Here is a 19,519-nt window from a genome sequence, read left to right on the forward strand (position 1 = left end):
ATTGGGTTACCAATTGTTGCACCCACAACAATTGTATCCCCCCAATCTGCTAAGTGCTGTGAACATGTAAGTCGGTATCTCAAAGGAAACGAGTCCCGATGGTGACAAGTTCAGGCACTCGACAAAAGGCAAACACATTTACCAAATTGTTCTCTTAATTAGTTGGCAATTAGATGGTCCGAGCCACAGCAACAGCAGATCTTGGCTGGAAGATCAAGATCACTTCACACTGACAGACGGACAGACGGACAGATAGAGAGACAGACGGACAGACAGACAGGTAAACCAGTAGACAGACAGTGTATGGCAATCAACTTTAGTAATAAATCAATTAATGACACCTCGGCTCGTGCAAACATCAAAGAAAATTATGAGTTTTCTCGACACACACAATGGCGACATGACATGTTCTTCCCTCGTTGATAAAGCGCCCAAAGAACCTTCTTCGAGAGTGTGTGTGTGAAGGTGTCAGTGGTAAGGGGAATGAAGGGGGAGCCCCGACTATCGCAAAAGTAAACGCAAACGTGTCGTGTGAAGAGCGCTTGACGTCGACACACATCGCGTATGTACAGTAGGTCAAGTAATTGTTTTGACAACGATAAAAAGAACACACAGACACATATTTAATTAGTACTTTTAATAGTAGTCGTACCCAATCTTTTGTAAATTCCGAGTAATTTTGTAAAAACAAGAATAAAATAAGAGTTATTAAAATTAATAAATAAGAATAAAAAAGGGGAAACAAAATAAAAAAAAATTTATGCTGAGCACAAATATTAAGTAAAAAACAAAAATTTCTTGGTAAAAATCCTATTCAATTGTAACGATCATTATCAGGGGTGTTTCGGTAATAACCCATACATCTTTGGTGGGTTTTCGTTGAGTTTATCTTTTTGAAACACTCTTAAACATATTTATTTCGAAAATTTAAATAGATGGTTCAAGAAAAGGATTCGTTTTTTAGAGTATTTTTGGGACTTTAAAAAAAATAGTTTAAATTTGGAACATTTTTCATTACTATGTTTTTTATTGTATCAAGCTGTTTTTAAAAAAATTTTTGACAGTTCGGATCCTCAAATAAAGAAACTTTTAAGCAATTTGAATTGTTTGAAAATAAAAATGACAAGAAAATAAATTTATAAAAAATGTGAAAAAGTAAATATACATAGTTTTATTTAAATTAATGTGTGTATTTTTTGTAGTGTCAAAGTAGTTACTTGTCTAACTGTATGTTTGTAAGTGTGTCGCGTAAATAGCAAACAACATTTGTTGTTGTAGTTGTCATTTGTCTCACACACACACACACACATACACCTTGACTACCTGCTGATAAGAAGTGCTCTCAATGCAACCGTACTTCGAAATCTATTGAGATAAATGGTAACGCACACTTGTCGTTAACGACATTTTCCATTTCGTTTTCTTTGGAGTTTTGAGTCGTCAATTTAATAGCCAATACAGAGGCAGCGCACACTCACAAACACACACGCGCATACCTGTGTGTGTGTGTGTATGTTATCTACAAAAATATTACCCACTTTTTTCCCCACATTTCATGCGTTCAATATTTCATATTTATTTATTTTTCTGTTTTAGCCTCACATACACAGGCTCCAGTGTTGTCATTTGAGCTATTAAAAAGCTAGGCTTGTCAATTTTTTAACTTGAAAAAATATAGATTTGACTATTTTACTACTGCACTACTCTACTCTACTCTACTTTTTAGATTGTCAGATATTTTCTTAAATAAATCAATGTAAACTATACGTATTCTTTGAAGAAAATATATTAAGAGAAAAGAAAAATATGTATACAAATATTTTAAAAGATCTATGTTATTTTAGTTTTTGCTTGCTTAATATTACTGTTTATAGCTTAATTAATAAATATAATAAAAATATTAAAATTTTGTAGGTATGATCTTTGAAAAAAAAGTTTAATGTGTTGCTATAACCAAATTTCGACTTTTTTTAAATAGAGTCTGGACTTGAGCTTTGGATTGAAAAAATCATTCTTAAATTCTTGACTTAATTTCTTAGTATTTTTTTTTGTAAGTATTATTACACATTATAATTGGGTTCTTATAAAAATAATTTAAAAAAAACGCTAGAAGAATGGATTTAAGTAAACATTTCTAATAGAACTCCGATGCATTTATTTGAATCACTTTTAATAACTTTTAAGCTAACTTTGTTTATAAAATTAGCGATTTTTAGCCCTTAAATAGCTGTCAACACTGACAGGCTCCTCTCTCCACCTGCAAATAGAGTATGGTTGTATGTGTGTGTGTGTCTTGCAATTCATATCAGTTGACGGTAGGGAGAATTGGCTCGGTTATGTCGGTTCTACCGATCGAACAACGATCGTGGCAACGTCAACGTTGCTTGACGTTTTAAATTTCATCGACGAATTTAACGTTTCAGTTACGTTTCGATACGCGTCAAGTGCATAGTGAACTGCTCCGAGGAGCGATCGATCTTTAAGATCGAGATGAGGATCAATCTTGCTTAAGAACTCTTTATACTCGTGTGCGGTTCAAATTGTCGTGTGGCATGTAACATGTGGCATATATAGTAATTTGTGGGCACTTCATTTGTTTCTCAATTCGGCAGCGAATTCCTTGGGCCAAGGGAATGCAAACTGTGATCGCATTGCAAAAAGTTTGTTCGTTTGGCTTAAGTTATTTTCATGTCTAAACTAACGCCACGTGGTGGAGTTCCCCTCCATCAGCACCCCATCGCCTTCAAAATGGCGAACATCCAACCTCCAACCTCCCACTAGTGGGCGTGACAAATTGCACCTTTGTAGCGCAACCAATACGATTAAATAAACCAAAAAAAAAACCGTCCGATCAGTACGAGCTGTGTTCATGAATTTGTCGACGTCATCTGAAATTGAAAGTAAACGAGGATCGCTGGAGATCGGATCGGCAACTGGTTAACTCCCTAGCGGCAATTTCTTAAGTTAAGATTAGAGCTAGTCTTGCCATATTTTGAGTAGCAAAAAACCTTTTTTTTTCACGGAGAGAATTACAAAAAAAAAACATTTAATTTTCGGAAAGAATATAAAAAAACTTAAATTTTCAACTAAATATACTGCAAAAAAGATCTGTTGGGTTTTCTATGTTTATTAACGTTGTGTAAAAATTTTCTATTATAACTAATATCCCAAAGAACAATTTTTTATGAACGTATTTAATATTATTTATGTTCTACTTGAAAATGTACATAAAAACTTGTTACGGTATAATAATCGTAAAAAAAAAAATGAAAGTACAATTTCATTTCATTATCCCTAAGTTTTGAGAAGCAAGATAGCTAGATTTTCCAGCATAAAATCGAAAAAAAAAAATATTGTTGATGATTATTATAGTTTTTTTTCAATATGATCTCAAAGTTCAACATAAAAAAATACATTTAAAAGCTTATTGTTCTAAAAATTTATTTTTAGCTGCAAATGTATTTTTTTTTGGGAAGAAAGCGAAGCATATTAAAAATAAAAGCGTAACTTTTGAAAAAACCTAATTTTTCCAACAAAAAATATATAAAAATTAACAAAACTCGAATTTTTTATGTTTCTTGAGATTTTTTCAAGTTTCAATAAAATCTAAAATTCTCTCGAACACTTTATCATGAACAACATGATTTATTCATATAGAATCTATCTGAAAATTGAAATAATTACAATTTTGAATTAATTTTAATTTTTTTTTTTTTTACGAAATTTGGCAATACTGAATCGAGCACTGCTCACCCTTCCCCTTCCATCTTTTGTAATTAATCATAAATTGCACAAAACCGTTGGTCTTTCATTCAGGCAGCGAGCAAAGCAAATCGAAGAGAATCGGGGATTGATAATGACACTGATACGAGATATGGTATACTCCCCATATTGCAGGTTGACTCTCTAATCTTTTGCCGTTAAACTGATTGCGTGCCATAAGCGTAACCGAGACACCTTTAGCTACCGAATAAATATAACCACGAGCTATAGATATCTTTATATATATTTACTTTATACTCGGGGGGAATGTCGTTGATTAGAAAGTGGCGATCACAACGGCTTCTGGTTGAAGATACTGTGTGGCAAATACATTTATTGTGGGTCGACAGGTTGTGAGGGGGGTGCCATAAAAACCATTATCATTATTGCTTTGTACTATTTCCCACACGACTGTAAAAACTGATTTTTGTAGACGTGTCGTAGCTAACTTTAAACTCATTCGATACGCCCAAAGGCGGTCTAAAGAAGTGTTATTCCGGAACGGGGATAGCATAATTTTCCGATAAAGTTTTGGATTCCAGCTGACGACAGACGACGTGGCCAATTCATTCATTCCCATACTTTTCTATCTCTCTCTTTCTCTTTCTTTCATGCGCTCTCTGTCTCGCAACTCAAGACTCAACTGATAATTGTGCAACGTATACAAAGCTTGCCCGAGTTATCAGCGAGAATGACAACCGGAAATTAAAGTTGAAATCGACACGATTACTTCATTAGCTCTGTTTACTTACACTACATGTTTGAGGTTAGGTTTAGAGTTAGGGTTTGTTTGTTTAAGGTGAAAGGTCGACAAGGTCACAAATAAGGTTTAACGAACTGACAGAAATTCCAGCATTGTAGTTGGATTTATGCTTGTTATTTTTTTATTAATAGATATACAGAGTCATAATTAACCAATTAACTTTGGATTATTGATAGCAGGCAGCGTCGCTGACTGCCTAGACCCCATTAGTTACACTGATAACAAAGAAATTAAAAAATATACATTGTATATTTAAATATTTGTTTACTATCGAAATTTTACAATTTGATTCAAAAATTAATTATAAAATACATTTAAAGGTCAAACTTAATTTGAATATATTAAAACCATAACAATACTATATATTATAATACTTATATTATTAATAACTTTTTAATTTCACATTTAGTTAAATGTAAAATAATAATTATTAAAAAAACTTGCAAAAGTTAATGAAAGTATATTCAATTTATATATGCTTCATATTATTTTTAATATTTTCATTTAACTTCAATCCAAAGATTATAACAGTTTACTATGTTGTACGGAAATTGAATTAAAATAAATATTGTTGATTATGTTTGGGCTGCACAATATTGAATTATAATGAATATTGTTGATTATGTTTCACCTATTATTCTCTTTAAGCTTTAAAAAAATATTTATTTAAAAAAAATCTTTTTGAGTGAGTTTTTTTTTGATCAGTGTATAAGGCTAAAGACCAAGGCAGGAGTTGGAGATTGTTACCGAGCTGAAATTCGCAATTACAAGAGCCTAAAATTGATCAGGTGCAAGCGACAGTCGAGGACGAGAAAAGAAGAACATCGTCCAAGGGAATTTACCCCCGCAGACCGAAAACTGGAGGCAAAGTGGATGTCATTGGTAGCGTCGTGGGTGCTACGGGCAACTTTAGCTCAACGGAGCTGAATGTGCCAAAGAAACGTCAAAAGAAATGAATTCCCTGTCCAAAAAGCCGAAAGCCTAAGAAGGCCTCAACAAATGATGATGAGTGGCCCCGAGCTTAGGACGGCAGAGGGGGGCTACCTCGCTCTCTCTCTCTCTCTCTCTCTCTGGGTTTCTCATAGCTCTAGGATTGGATAAATGCAAAAACTTTAGACAGGGAATCAATTGTTGCCTTGTTTTATTTCGCTCCTTCGTCGAAGACACGCAACAACAATAGGCAATGGCAATAGCCTGGTAACGATTCAAAGTGGGAGTGAGTGGAGGTAAGCCAGGTGGGCCCAACAACCGTGAAAAGAACTTCAGGATGACAGTTATGGGTTACAAAGGCAAGGATTGAATCAAATAAATAAAAGCGCAAGGTTCCCACAGCACTGCAGTCAATGTGCTGATGTTTCACATGTTTCTGTTCGTCTGATGGTCTGTTGGTGGGTGTAACAAGTCTGGGCGCTACAGGCGAGTGTGCTCGACTGTAAACAGCCCAGTAGCGCCAAGGAATTTTCTCTATTTATCAAGGCATACTTAGCAAATTTGACATTGTGAATTACTTTCGATGAAGCAGATTCTTTTACTCATTCTTAACAAAGTTTTGCTAGAGAATCCTCTTAGGTTTCTGCACTAAATTCCCCAAGGATTCCTTAAAGTTGAATGTTCTCTCAACATTTTTTCTGAATTTTTCCATATTTTTGGTTCTAGACGCATTGAATGGACAATAACTATTTCTTTTGAGTAAATATACTTTATTTATTTTTGTTCTTAAAATCAAAAAAGCTTGGATAATTTAATAAAACTTTTGTCTCCAAAGCATTTTTTAAAAAAATCAAAACTATGTGCTTTGACTCAAAGCTTTTGAGATAAACATCTTATTACACTGATAAAAAAGAGTGGTTTCTAAAAAAAAATTATTGTTTAGAAAAATTAAAATAAAATTCAATAAATATTCAAATTAAAATAATTTTCTTAAATCTAAAAAATATTGTCCGATAGATCATTTAACGCTGATCAAGAACATGTACGTGTATAGTTTATAAGATATACACTGATAAAAAAAAAAAATGGTTTTCAAACAAAAAACTCAATGTTTAGAAAAAATTAAAATAAAATTCAATAAAAATTCAAATTAAAATAATTTTCTTAAATCTAAAAAATATTGTCAGATAGATCATTTAATGCTGATCAAGAATATGTACGTGTATAGTTTATAGGATTGTGTTTTTTTTTTCTGCCTGTTACATAAAGTGTCAAAAATGTATAAGTCTCGTACATTTTTGTAGTACCGGGGTATATACTTGGGGTAACTTGGGGTCCTTCGACGGCGATAACCTTACCATGTCCATGTCCATGTCAAGTTTGCATGCGGCTGCAGGTAATTCTTCATTTCATGCCGCCGCTTTACATAATCATAATAAATGTAGAAAGCAATGAATGGCAAATCTATTAGCATAACATCGCATAAAACAATAACAAATATCTGCGTCGTCGTCACCGTCATCGTCATCGTCATCGTCATTTGGGGCACTTGGCGCTACGTGGTAATCCGATTGAAATCAGTTGCATTGGAGCAGTTGAAGCAGTTAAAGCAGTTGAATCGCAATGAACATCTGGAAGGCAAAAGTGCTCACCGAGGTGCCGTTTGGTCATGTGCTCATCGTCAGCGGCAAAGTCAAACCTCACCCCAATAAGTAGGCAACAAATTATTTTTCTCTCATATTCATCTCCTCTTCACTTTGTACACCGCACTTTTAAATTTACATTTTACTTTAACTATTTTTGAGCACCATGATTAATCGTTAAATGCAAAACAAGTGCCTTAGTTTAAAAATTTAATATGTATACAGCTAATTTAAGTAGATTTCATATGAAATACAAAAATCGAACTTATTTAAATTAAACCATAAGCAATTTCTTTAAAAAATATTTCATAGTCATATAAAATTTTTTAGAAATCGTAACTATTTAATTTGTGATAATATAGGAAATATTCTTGAAAGAAGTATAAGATTTAGTATATAAATCATCAGACGTTCAATTGGTGTGAAAGTAAGTGAAAACTGGTTACAGAAATGATTTAGTGATGTCCTTGCAGAAAATTTGAACCGATTGAGAAATCTAAATCTAAAAATTACAAAAATTGAGTTAAATATTTTCATCAAATCTTTAAATAAGCAAAACAAATCTTGGAATTAAAGTTGAAATTATAAGAAATACTATGAAACTTTTTAAAGTTTAATCAGGGATCGTAACGGTTATTGTTTAAAAGAAAATAAAATAATTCAAAATAAGTGTATATCGGTTTTTTTTTTTAATATTGATAGCTAACTTTTATTTTTCGCCCAAAAGAAGGATGTTTTTATAATTATACTCCGAATTATATTAAAAAATCTTTCTATAACTATTATTTTTAGTTTTTATTATGAAAATGATAAATAAAAATTAATAAAAAAATTTTAACTTCAAATATGTTTGACCACCAAACAATTTACGGCATTTTTAATTTAAGTGTTTTTTGTTATTCATACATTTATTTAACTTTGACATTTAAAGTAAGATGTTTTTTAATTTATTACCTATAAAATAAAACTCATTTCATTAATTTTTAGAATATCGCTGGATCTGACTGACAATGTGAATGCGGAGAATGAGAGTGAAACGGTTTTCCTGAAGATCGAGGCGAATTTTCGAGAGGGACAAATCATAAGGAGCATGTTTCAGCCGGGCGAGGGCTGGAAACAGGAGGAAATATCCAAGAACTGGAAGTGTGATGGGCCAAAGAATCCTTTGGTGCCAGGACAATGCTTCACCTTTCGCGTTGCCGTCTTGCAGCGTTGCTTTGAGATCTATGTGAATGATCAGCTCTATGGATCCTTTGAGTTTGTCAAGTTTCCCAAGCAAATCAATTTTGTGCGCGCCTATGGAGATTTCGAGAAGATCACACAGTTCCATCATCGCATGCTCTTCCCATTGGTCTTTCCCCGTAGTCTCATGTGTGTCGATCGTGTTGCCTTCCAGAGCGATGTTCCACGGCGCTACGAAACCGGCACCGTGGTGGCCATGGAATGCATTGCCAAAGGACCGCCCACCACGGAGTTCTCCATCTGTTTCCAGTGCAACGATACGGGTCGCATGGTGCTCAAGTTTCACGTCAATTTCGACAAAACGACCGTTTCGCGGAGTTATCAGCGTGAGGACAACAGGTAGGTGCATTCTTCCTTTAATTGGTTTCTGTATTCTCTCCAAAATTGAAATTTACAAAAAGTTTGCGAAAAATCCTACAAATTTAAAACCAATTAATGATATGATCGGTTTCATGATCAAAAAGACAATCTGTCAAATACTTCGTTCGGATTTGACAAAGTTATTTTAGCTGAAATGCTTAAATCATTCTTTTTTAGGTTGACAAAAGTAAGTTGTAGCCAAATCTTTCAATATTTTTTTGTGGTTTACTTCAATGACAGCTTTCGATAGTTCAAAGTTTAAAAAAAATGCATTATTTATGATTTTATAAACTTCATATTGAAAATATTAAATTCTAATATCTTTTAAAAAGTTAGTTTTAGAGAAATCGAGCAATGTTATTTATTTGGAATGCGTCTATGAACAAAAATGTATTCTGTAGATCAGTTTTTCAGAGTTGAAAAAGTTATAATAATTGAAAAACCAAAAAAATAAAGATTTAATTTAATTTTTTTGAAACGTACGTTCTGGCTAGTTTTTACCCCAAATACAAATCATAGTCTAAATTATTTTGAAAGGGATATTTTTAATGTAATACAATGTATATCCAAATTATAAGTAATTTAAATTCTAAAAGTTAAACAAAATGAAAATTATAATCCCGACATAGTAATATAGCTATTTTATAATGATAAATATCATACTCTTTCAGCTTTGCCAGCGACGATGAGGAAACCGAGGGCGAGTTTCCCTTTGTGCGTGGAAAACTCTTCAAGATTGCCTTCGGCATTGGCGACCGTTCGTTCCTCATTGCGGTCAATGGACAATATTTCACTTACTACAATTTTCCGGTACGCCCGTTTTCCATCTCAACGCTCAAGTGCTTTACCAATGATGTAGGTGACTTTGCCGTGAGGAGTCTTGAATATCATTCAGATTCCCCGCTACTCTCACGCGTGGAGAAGCTATCCATCATCTAAAGGAGCTGAGATCCTTGTCAGATCACGCTGTTATCGTAGTTGCAATCGTTGGATTTTTCTTGTTCACCAGTTAAACCAGTTAAATATATGTACGAACTCAGATCTCCCTAAAAAAAGTGTTTTCAATTTGGGTTCCTTTAGTTATTGCAAAGACAAGGCTTTATTAAAAACAATCTATTGCTCTCGCCGGGTCCACTCAACGAAATACAACTTATAATTAGTCTTATGGTTAGTTTCGAGTTTCCATTTCAACACGCACACATATACAAATAGAAACAGATCCACGCGCTACGTTGATATCATCTTTGATCCGCAGTCGTATTTATATTTAGGTATATTTCCCATTACGTCATTTCTCCACTAAAAGTAACGAAACTCGCCCTTTTTGCCCAAGTGCTTGCTACGAATCATATCCGTTGCATCCGGAGAGCGTTGATCCATGTTTGCATTGTCCTGAAACAAAAGAAATTGGATGAAATATGAAAATATGGGAAATTTTCGGAAAATTGGCTTTTACAAAAATAGTAATGCAATGTAATGCAGAATAAATGTAGAGCAACCAAGATCCAGAAGTACATTTTTTTCTCGAAATTTATAAAATTTAAATGCTACATGAATAAAGAGGCCAAACCATGATCAAAATGACATTCCGTTTAAAAGGGGTTGGGTTTTGGAAGATTATGACAGATTTAAAATTTTGTTGAAGCCTCTGACCAGCAAAACTTTACAATTCAAAATTATTCTTAATTTTGACATGATTTTGTACAAGAAAATGAAAGGTCTCAGAATCAAATTTAAAGTGTTGCTTTACACTAATTATGATACAAGGAGTTCATTGAAAGTACAAACTTGAGATTTAAAATATTCAAATTTCAAAATATCAAAGGGGGGACCCTTGAAATCAATATGTAGGTATAGTCTATAGGAAGCAATTTTTTACTAAAAATAATTAAATTTGTATTCAGTATGAATTAATAGCTCAAACCTAGATCAAAAAACACTCCTTTTGTAAATCGGTTTAGTTTTATCAAAGTTTTAAAGTTGGAAATTACCATATTGCCACCTGTTAAATGACGGGACTTGCTCGTTCCTCCCGCCTGCTGTTGGCCGTAGAATTGACCGTTGCCCTCGCCGTCGCCATAATTGAAGGGCGTGACAATCGTGTGGGGAACGTGGGCCACCTGTCCTCTCATATTGCGCGCCTTCCACCACTTGCGTGTGTCATCCAGGATCTGTGCAAGAAAACAGCCTTAAAGAACGCATATTGGAAACAGATTTGATTGGATTCACCTCCAAGTATTCGCCGCGCATGACGCTCAGCTCCTTGTCGTTGTTGGCGGTGCGGGGGTAGGTGACCAGCACAACTTTGGCGCCCGTCGACTGCAGATCCTCAAGCCACGCCTCCAACAGCTGATCCTCGCTGGCATTGGGGCTGCCCACACCTCGAGCAGCAGCTACAGATATTTCCGAGGCGCCTCCAGGAACCGCTCCATAGTTACCTTTTATCGAAGCAAATCGACCATAAAAAAAATATTTATATTAAAATCGGGAATAAATCACAAATAATATCTTACTAAAAACAATATTGATATTAATAGCATAATAATATAACAAGAATAATTGATAAAAAAATTTTCAAATTAATATCGGACAAATATCAAACTACAACTATTTTTAGAGCAAAAAAAAACTAAGCCAAATATACAAAAAAAATATATATATACCATAAAAAAAAAGTGTCTCTGTTTTTTTTTTTTGCATTATTTGGTATATCTGGTATTTTTTTATATTTTATTCTGTTTCCAGGATATTAAATTCAGAAATAAAAAATGTATCTTTGTCTCTTTTTGCATTATTTGGTATATCTGGTCTTTTTTGTTTTTTTTTTTATATATTTTATTCTGTTTCCAGGATATTATATATGCCAGACATATAAATATCAATAGTATCTATATAAATCTGTATCAGTATTATATCTTTGGGATTTGATATAATGCTGTTTGTAAATGGCATTTCCTGACATAATTTAAATATAAAATATCTGTATCTATATAACTTTATCGATAACCATTCATACCTGCTCCTCCGCCAACGTTGCGAGACTCCCGCGTGTGCAGATTCTGCAGACCCGCTGTGATTGCGCTAAGTGTAGGTCCCTGAGCTCCTGGACCGTGTCCATGGCCAGCTGCTGCACTGCTGGACTGGACGCCTCCACCGCTGCCGCCCCGCTCAATGGAATCAAAGGAGAGCTCGCTGCGAGCATTAAAATCGGGAGTTCTATCACGATCACGATCTCGATCGCGATCATTGCCATGATGAATGGTGTACTTCTCGCTGAGTGAGATGCCAATTCCATTGGTATCGTAATCATCGTATCCACCTACGGCAGCGCCTCGTCCATTGAGTCCAAGTGCTGCTCCTGGACCAGTCTGCACATCAAGGCGTCGTTTGCTGTTGACATGTGTCGGCGGAGATGGAGTTTCCAGCTCGTCGATGACTAAATAATCGGGTGACCAGCCATCAAGAAATACGGGATGATAGCTGCCAACATCCTCCTTCCACTGGTCACGTGGTATCACCCAGGCATCGCCCAAGGAACGCCACAGTTCCGTCTCCTTGCTGGTCACACAGTTGATTAGCAAATTGATGGCCTCGCGCGTCAGGAGCGGATTAACAACACGCGAGGGTAGCTGCGACTCATAATACGTATCACTCGACGCCTCCACAATCAGTGCCAGTGGCGTAAATAGAAAATGCACCAACTCCGGCGCATTGGGATCATGGATGTGTGCCTTCAACTTGGCCAGCAAATTGAATGAAAGTTTAAATTTGGCAAAGATGTCCACAAACTCCTTCTCATGCGGCGGTCGTGTCCTCAAAGTGAGCAATCCCTCTCCCGGATCACGTTTCTTTGACTTGCGATTGCGACGACGTCTCTCCAGTTCCCTGAATATATTAAAAATATTTATATCGTTAATATTTCAATATGAAAACCATTATTTTTATTACTTGATAATTTTCCTGAATGTATTAAAAATATTTATATCACCAAAATTTTTATATTTAATTAAAATTTTAATGTAATATTAAAATTATAGATAAAAATTTGGTACATAAAACTAGCTAATAAAATTTTGACGAATCAAAAATTAGGAAAAATTTAATGGGGAATTATTAGTTAGAAATAAACAAAATCAATAAATTGAGAAAGCAAGTATTAGAAAAGTTAAAAGTCTAAAATATTTAATTAAACAAACTCCTAACTTTTATAAAATATTTAAGCTTTTGCACTTATTTTTGCGAGTGTCTTAAATTATGGCTATTTTGTATAGAAAATATAAATTTCGAACAATACTTCGATATTTAAAAAATATTAGTTTTAATAGTTATTTAAAAAAAAAGCCATTTAAAAAATTTAATAATCAATTTCATTAGACGAATTTAGAATACCGAAAAAATTGGTTAAAATAAAAGGTTTTAAAAATGTTATAACAAAAATTAGCAAATAAATTATAAGGAATTATATATAATAAAAATTAGGCAAGAAAAAATTTGTAAAAATACAAAAATATCAACAAAAAATTGTATCTATCAAATATGTTAATACGATTACAAAAAATATTTATATAAACACTGATATTTGTAGGAATACTTAATAAAATCTGGAAACCTACCTGGATGCGGCAGCCGCATGTTGCAGACGTGCAATGAACTTTTCAATATCATCGAAGCAATGATTCAGCACGGCAACGTCTCTCTCGTACTTCTCGCTGGATGTGGAGCTCGTCTCGTCGCGATCATTGCCTCCGACGCCATGCTCCGAATCCGTTTCGCCATTGTGATCGACTCCGCCTCCGCCACCTCCAACTCCGGCAACTCCACCTGATGCCGCCCGCATGCCATACTGCAGTTGCAGTTGATGATCTCGCTCTCTCTCTCGCTCCCTTTCCCGTTCGCGTTCCCTTTCCCGCTCCCTGCCGCGCTCCCGATCGCGCTGTTCCCGCTGATGGTGTTCGGCTCGACTGTGCGACGATGATGATGATGTTTTGCTCATCATCATTGCCAAGCCAGAGCTGGAGGCGCCTCCTCCTCCTCCTCCGCCTCCCGCATGCTGTGTGGGCGTGGCACCTCGCTGCTGTGTGATCATCTTGCCGCTGCGCAGCAGCTTCAGATCCTCCACCAAGTGCACGGCAGACACGCTTTGTGACTGTTGAGAATTGCGGAACAGATGAAAATCTTCTCTTCACATCTATGTATTCTCTGGTCTATGTGCTCATCCTGGAATATGTTCCATGCATCATTTAGATTATAAACCTACCAAGCAAGAAACCTTTAAAATAGTAGAACACATTATGATTATTTTTTATTGTTGGTTCCTTTTTTAGTCAAGCACGATTTTCAACAAAATATTTTTGATGTGTCTATCAAATTCGTTTTTGTTCCTAAATTAAATCATATATAATTATGAATATTATAAAATATTAATTTCGTAAATATTATACAACTTTTCTAGTTTTGTTCTTTTTCCCCCAATGCTAGGTATTTTTGTAAAGTATTCTTAATAAAATTATTTTTTTTAATTTATTTTCCCTTTTTCCTCCATAGTGCATTTCAAAATTAATTATTTCCTGATATTTGTTGCCCAATATTAATATCATTATTATCTTATAAGTTTCCTAATTTTGTTCTTTCAACACTCTTTCCTAATTTTGGTTTTTATAAATAAATATATAAATCAACATTATATTCTTAATTATATTTTATCTAAATTTAGTTGCCTACTCTGTTTTTCTAATTACTATACGAATTTCCCAGTTTAGTGTTCATAGCTCCCCCAAATTTGTTATTGTTAGAAATTTTTGAAAATTCTTATTCCATTAAAATATATTTATTATATTTTCTTTTTTTGGTTAACCTACCCCCGTCTCGTAGTCCATGATAAGGACCCACTGGTAGTCTAAACAAAGTTGCATCTTTTGTGACCAAATTCCCGTAGTCTTCTCCAGCTGCAAGAGTCTTCGCATGCCATCAGCCGGATAAACAATGCCCGATTCCTTGTTGACAGTGAACGTGGCCAGATGTTCCAGCAGATATGTGGGCTTATCATGTAGATCGCCATCCAGACGCTCCCGTTCCTCGCCGCCACTGCGATCATCTCCGGAGTAATCACCGCCACCTCCATGAGCACCTCCGCTGCTGTTTCCGGCGCTGCCGCCACCATTCGAATGATGGTTGACCATGTTAATTAAGCCGAAATTATGACTATTTCCTGGTCCTTGGATCGGCAACTAAAAGTGAAAACGCCTTTATCTAATATACATATTTATTAACACATGGGAATGCTCAAAATCAAACAGCAACTCAAACTCAAACCACATTCCAAGCTTAAGCCAAGCCAAGACAAGCAAGCGACCACAATCGCAATTATTCTCAAACTTTAACATTTTCGTTCATTGGAATTCAAAAATCGCGCGCCAGTCTCCACTCCCCTCACCCCACTTTGTCAGTTGTAGAATCTACCTGATTGTCTATGTGGCTATTGCTCCCCCCCTTCAAGTTCCCCTCTTGCCATCGCAACTTGCTAAACACTTTTGCAAATGAGCAGAGAACAAGAGAGAGAATGCGCTCCCATATTCTCATACACACACGCACATGCATACGTGTATGCTTGCATGCGAACAAGTGAGCAGTGAGAGAGACAGAAAGAGAAACAGAAACAGCCGCTCCCTCGACTTAAGTGACAGCAACTACTTAGGCGTGTGCCAACGGCGACTGCGCCGGATACCCAGCAGCACATACACACACACGCACGTTTTCAAATTTGCTTGTATATGTACACTTAAAAAATATTTAAGAAATTTGCCATTATTTTAAAATGATAGTTAGAAAATGTCTATTTATTGCAAATATTCTAAAATAGTACTTAATTTAAAAAAAAAATACTCTAAATATAATATCTAAAATATAATATCACCTTCCTTTTCAAAATTCACCTTTGCTTTAAAATAACAATTAGAAAATGTATTTTTATCGGAAAAAAAAAGGGTTTTTAAGAAATATAATTTCTAAAGTTTGGAAACAGCTTTGCTTCTCAAAAAAGAAAAGATTAGTCTTATTTTTCAATCTTTTTTAAAAATTAACGCGAAATTAATTCTTGTTAACAACATCTTTAAGATAAAAATTTTCTAATTCTTATAAATAATGTATATCACTGGTGCCACAGAAAGCGAAACCAACCGCAAATCCCCTAAATCTCCATACATTTTTGGGTGATTTTCGGTTGGTTTCGATTTCTGGGGCACCCCTGTATATGATAGATAGCGTATTTTGTTATTATTATTTACTTACATTGATTTCTAATGCTAAAAGCTAACGTTTATAATATAAGGCTTGATTTCGTTTTTTTTTTTTTTTTTTTTTTATAAATTATTAAAGTAAGACTTAGAAATATTAATGCTTTGGAAAAAGTTTATGGCTTTTAGAAAATATGTTTCAAATGTTATGGTTCCGCTGTTTTTCTGAAAAAATGTATTACATTTCAGAAAAGATTAGTCGCATATTTAAAAAATGTGCTTTCTATTATAAATCAATGACTAATATATATACAGGGCAAAAAACGGGTCGTTTTTTTCCGAGTGTATACTATGAATGTATGTATGTTTGTCGGAATTTTTAACATGAATGTTAGAGCCAACTACTCTGTTTGTTATTTGTATTTGGCATGTTTATATTTCGCATGTCGAATTGCATCATCGTCAAGTTATTTCAAAGATTTACAGCATTCAGCAACTAAACAGAAAGACAAAGAGGCAGCGATGACGAATCAAGGCGATAAAAGTTATCACACGCAGCTGGCCCAACCGAAACTATCTTTAACTAGTGCCAGGTGTATTTCACAGTGCCGTAAAAACTATGGAAATAAGTAATGGTCGACGAGCCGGTCGGCCTACTATTTATTTAGTAAAGATAATTAATTAAGCTACGATAAGCAATAATTTGATAGCAACCAAAGTCATTTGTTTTGAGTATTAAAATTTCAGAATATCTTCAATAAGTAGGAATGTAAATATTTATACAGTTTGTCAAGTAATGAATTTGACAAAATATATAAATTACATATTTTATTTTACACAAATAAATACCTTCTTCATCTTATTTTTAATTTTAAAAATAATAATGATGAGATTTATTGCATTTAGAAAATTTGTATAGTTAAAAATAAATATGTGAGCTTTTTCCTTTAGTAACTATATTAATTTAATTAATTTATGTATAAATAAAATATATTTTTTAAGGTTTTTGTTATTGTCTATGGTTCTTAGAACAAGTTACTATAAGAAAAAAGATTTTTAATTGAACTTAACTAATTATTTAAAATAAAAAAAAACATGTTAATTTTCATTTGATCAAAACACTTTCTTGACTAACTGTATGTATCTCAAGCTGCACCCACAGCAAGTGAGCATGCGTATAAGAATATACAAATTTAGATAAGCAATGCACTAAGTTGCGACGTAGCATTTCATTTTATTGTATTTTTTTTTTCTTTATTTGTTTATCTGAAAACATTCCAAAGCGAAGGCAAATGGCAAAACAACAAACGTTTTTATTATTTCTGTAGTTGATGTCGTTTTTGTTGTTGTTGTGCCCCTGTGAAAAACCAGCTTGCGTACAAGTGAGACAGACTCTCGTGGCTCAGTTACAAATGGGGAGACATCGACATCGATACCGACACCCCAAGCAAAACACTATAGCCATCTCGTTCGCACACATGCGCATGCGTGGCTGCTGAACTGACAGGTATGTAAGCCGAGAGAGTGAGTCTCTCTCTCTTTCCTACCATGTCTAAGTATGTGTGCGTGTGTGTGTGTGCGCGCTTTAAAAAGGTAACTCGCATTTTTGTCCCCGCTGCGTCTACTGCAACTTTACTTTTTGACGACCGCATTTTTTAAGCTTTCTTTTCCACCTGTTTTCCTCTTTTGCTCTGTTGATACTTTTATGATATCTTTTTTCACACAGGCGGCTGGCTGCTTACTGTTAGGTATATAAAAGTCTACATACAAATCTACATACAGTGGCGCTCAGCCTATTTGAAAAAGTACATATTTTGTTTTTTTCATTTATGTATGTACATATGTAAATAAAAAGTTAAATACAAAATATTTTAAAAATTATTAAATTTAATTTATTACTCCTTTTCAGTAAAAGATAAATACAATATGCAATATGTTATAGTAGTATGTCAAATTAGCTGAGAGCCACTGTACGTACGTACATAGAGAATAATACCAAAGGTATGCAATGCACATACAAACACACACACACATACACACAAACTGGGAGCGGCGGCAGGTTTCTCGTATTGATTTTCAATGCTTTTGTTCAATTCATTCACTAATTCATCGAGTGCGCTATCTATGTTTGTGTATGTGTGTGTGTATATATATTCTGATTGACCGCTTTTATTTAGAGACAGCAATCTACAGATATGTTTGTATTTATTTATTACGCAAATTCTATTGTTATTCACTGTGTATACCTACAGGTATTTTACATACAGTGGCTTCCAGCTTATTTGAGCCACTAGTCTTATCAAAACACATTTTAAACGAATTTATCACTTAATTGAAAATAGATATAATTAAAATTAAAACAATAATTTGTTAATTATTGTCTGAGTTTAGGCTAAACAGTTTTTAATTATTTTTAATTTATATAAGCAATAAATACCAAGCAAATACGTAGGGGATCAAATTTGCTGTGAGCCACTGTATGCATCTCGTTAACAGTTATCACCAACAACACATCATCCTTCTCTCACTCTCTCATGCTCGCTCTCGCTCTCGCACGTTGTCGCGCATTCTTTTCTAATTAGCACGAATTTGAAATTTTGTTGTCACGTTCACTACTTGTGTATTTATTCAACTGGTTTCCAGTTAATCGCTTCTAGCAGATGCATCTTATACATGAACAAACACTTGACGTTTACATTAACACAGTTTTATTTCATTTTATTTTCATCTTTTTGTTTCAAACATAAAACCTAACCGTAATTGGGATTGCTTTTGTCTCATTTCTTTCTGTCTTTCACACTTGACATCCACACACAACCAATCCCAGCTTCAACTTGGCTCCGCTCTTTTACCTGTCGTTTACTTGTTTTGCTTTTGAATTCTCCTTCGTTCGCCTTCTTTCTATTTTGGCCTTCTTCCACTTTCGTTCGTTCGTTCTCAATTTTACAACACTTTTATTAATCAAAGCTCAATACTGGCTTATATGTATGTATCTTGTAAGTACATAAGCAACACTGTTTATTATTTAGCTCCTTTAATATTATGAAAAATAAATCAAATAAATAGCCGCAACGTCGCCGTAATTGTTTTTATAGCACACGCGAACGTTTGTCCGCTGTGGCCGCGTTTAGTACGTCAGGCGAGACCAAAACCAAGGTACTAACTTGGCTAACTCAACTCGGCTAGCAGCTCTAGCTCCCTCTGTTAGCCAGAGCCGACAAGAGCTAAGCCTCAAAGCAGCGGCTCTCACGGCGAACGTCGTCACTGAGAGCGAGAGCGTTAATTATAGCGCTACCACTAAGTCTTAAAAAATGATCAAAATCTGCAAACGGCGCTAAATTTGAATCATTTTAATTTTAAGCAATAATTTGTCAAAAATTAGCAATTTTATGTTAATTTTTAATTTGATAAAATAAATTAGATAAAATAAAGCAGAATATTTTTATGAATGCTAGGAGTTCGCTGTGCCTCAAGGGGGATTGGTGTAGCTAAGTCTACTATAATTAAATTCCAAATAGTTGACAAAATTCTAACAATAATTGTTAAAAGTATAGAAATCGCAGATTTTGATACATTTTAAAAATTGA

At 34.4% G+C, this 19,519-nt stretch overlaps 2 protein-coding genes across 2 annotated transcripts; one reads left to right on the forward strand and one right to left on the reverse strand.

The window, feature by feature from the left end:
* Positions 1-6,748: 6,748 nt before the first annotated feature.
* Positions 6,749-9,755, forward strand: LOC117780848. Its single transcript, XM_034617523.1, has 3 exons — positions 6,749-7,167; positions 8,086-8,679; positions 9,372-9,755. Exons 1-3 carry the CDS (start codon positions 7,079-7,081, stop codon positions 9,637-9,639), a joined length of 951 nt encoding a protein of 316 aa, XP_034473414.1. The 5' UTR covers positions 6,749-7,078; the 3' UTR covers positions 9,640-9,755.
* A 10-nt stretch (positions 9,756-9,765) lies between these two features.
* On the reverse strand, positions 9,766-14,927 carry LOC117779660 (epidermal growth factor receptor kinase substrate 8-like protein 1). The gene is made up of 6 exons (XM_034615926.1): positions 14,555-14,927; positions 13,314-13,875; positions 11,716-12,585; positions 10,930-11,140; positions 10,692-10,871; positions 9,766-10,092 (listed from the first exon to the last, which is right to left on the reverse strand). The coding sequence occupies exons 1-6, from the start codon at positions 14,877-14,879 to the stop codon at positions 10,000-10,002; spliced, it is 2,241 nt and encodes a 746-aa protein (XP_034471817.1). The 5' UTR covers positions 14,880-14,927; the 3' UTR covers positions 9,766-9,999.
* Positions 14,928-19,519: the final 4,592 nt, after the last annotated feature.

This window comes from Drosophila innubila (assembly GCF_004354385.1).
Source record: "Drosophila innubila isolate TH190305 chromosome 2L unlocalized genomic scaffold, UK_Dinn_1.0 4_B_2L, whole genome shotgun sequence".
NCBI lineage: Eukaryota > Metazoa > Arthropoda > Insecta > Diptera > Drosophilidae > Drosophila > Drosophila innubila.

Excerpts from the sequence above, each read along its gene's own strand:
- LOC117780848 (XM_034617523.1), top strand. The coding sequence starts at position 7,079 with ATGAACATCTGGAAGGCAAAAGTGCTCACCGAGGTGCCGTTTGGTCAT. Across the intron at positions 7,168-8,085 it reads GTCAAACCTCACCCCAATAA|AATATCGCTGGATCTGACTG; the intron begins GTAGGCAACAAA and ends ATTAATTTTTAG. Across the intron at positions 8,680-9,371 it reads TATCAGCGTGAGGACAACAG|CTTTGCCAGCGACGATGAGG; the intron begins GTAGGTGCATTC and ends ATACTCTTTCAG.
- LOC117779660 (XM_034615926.1), bottom strand. The coding sequence starts at position 14,879 with ATGGTCAACCATCATTCGAATGGTGGCGGCAGCGCCGGAAACAGCAGC. Across the intron at positions 11,141-11,715 it reads AACGTTGGCGGAGGAGCAGG|AGGTAACTATGGAGCGGTTC; the intron begins TATGAATGGTTA and ends TGCTTCGATAAA. Across the intron at positions 10,872-10,929 it reads TGCGCGGCGAATACTTGGAG|ATCCTGGATGACACACGCAA; the intron begins GTGAATCCAATC and ends TTTCTTGCACAG.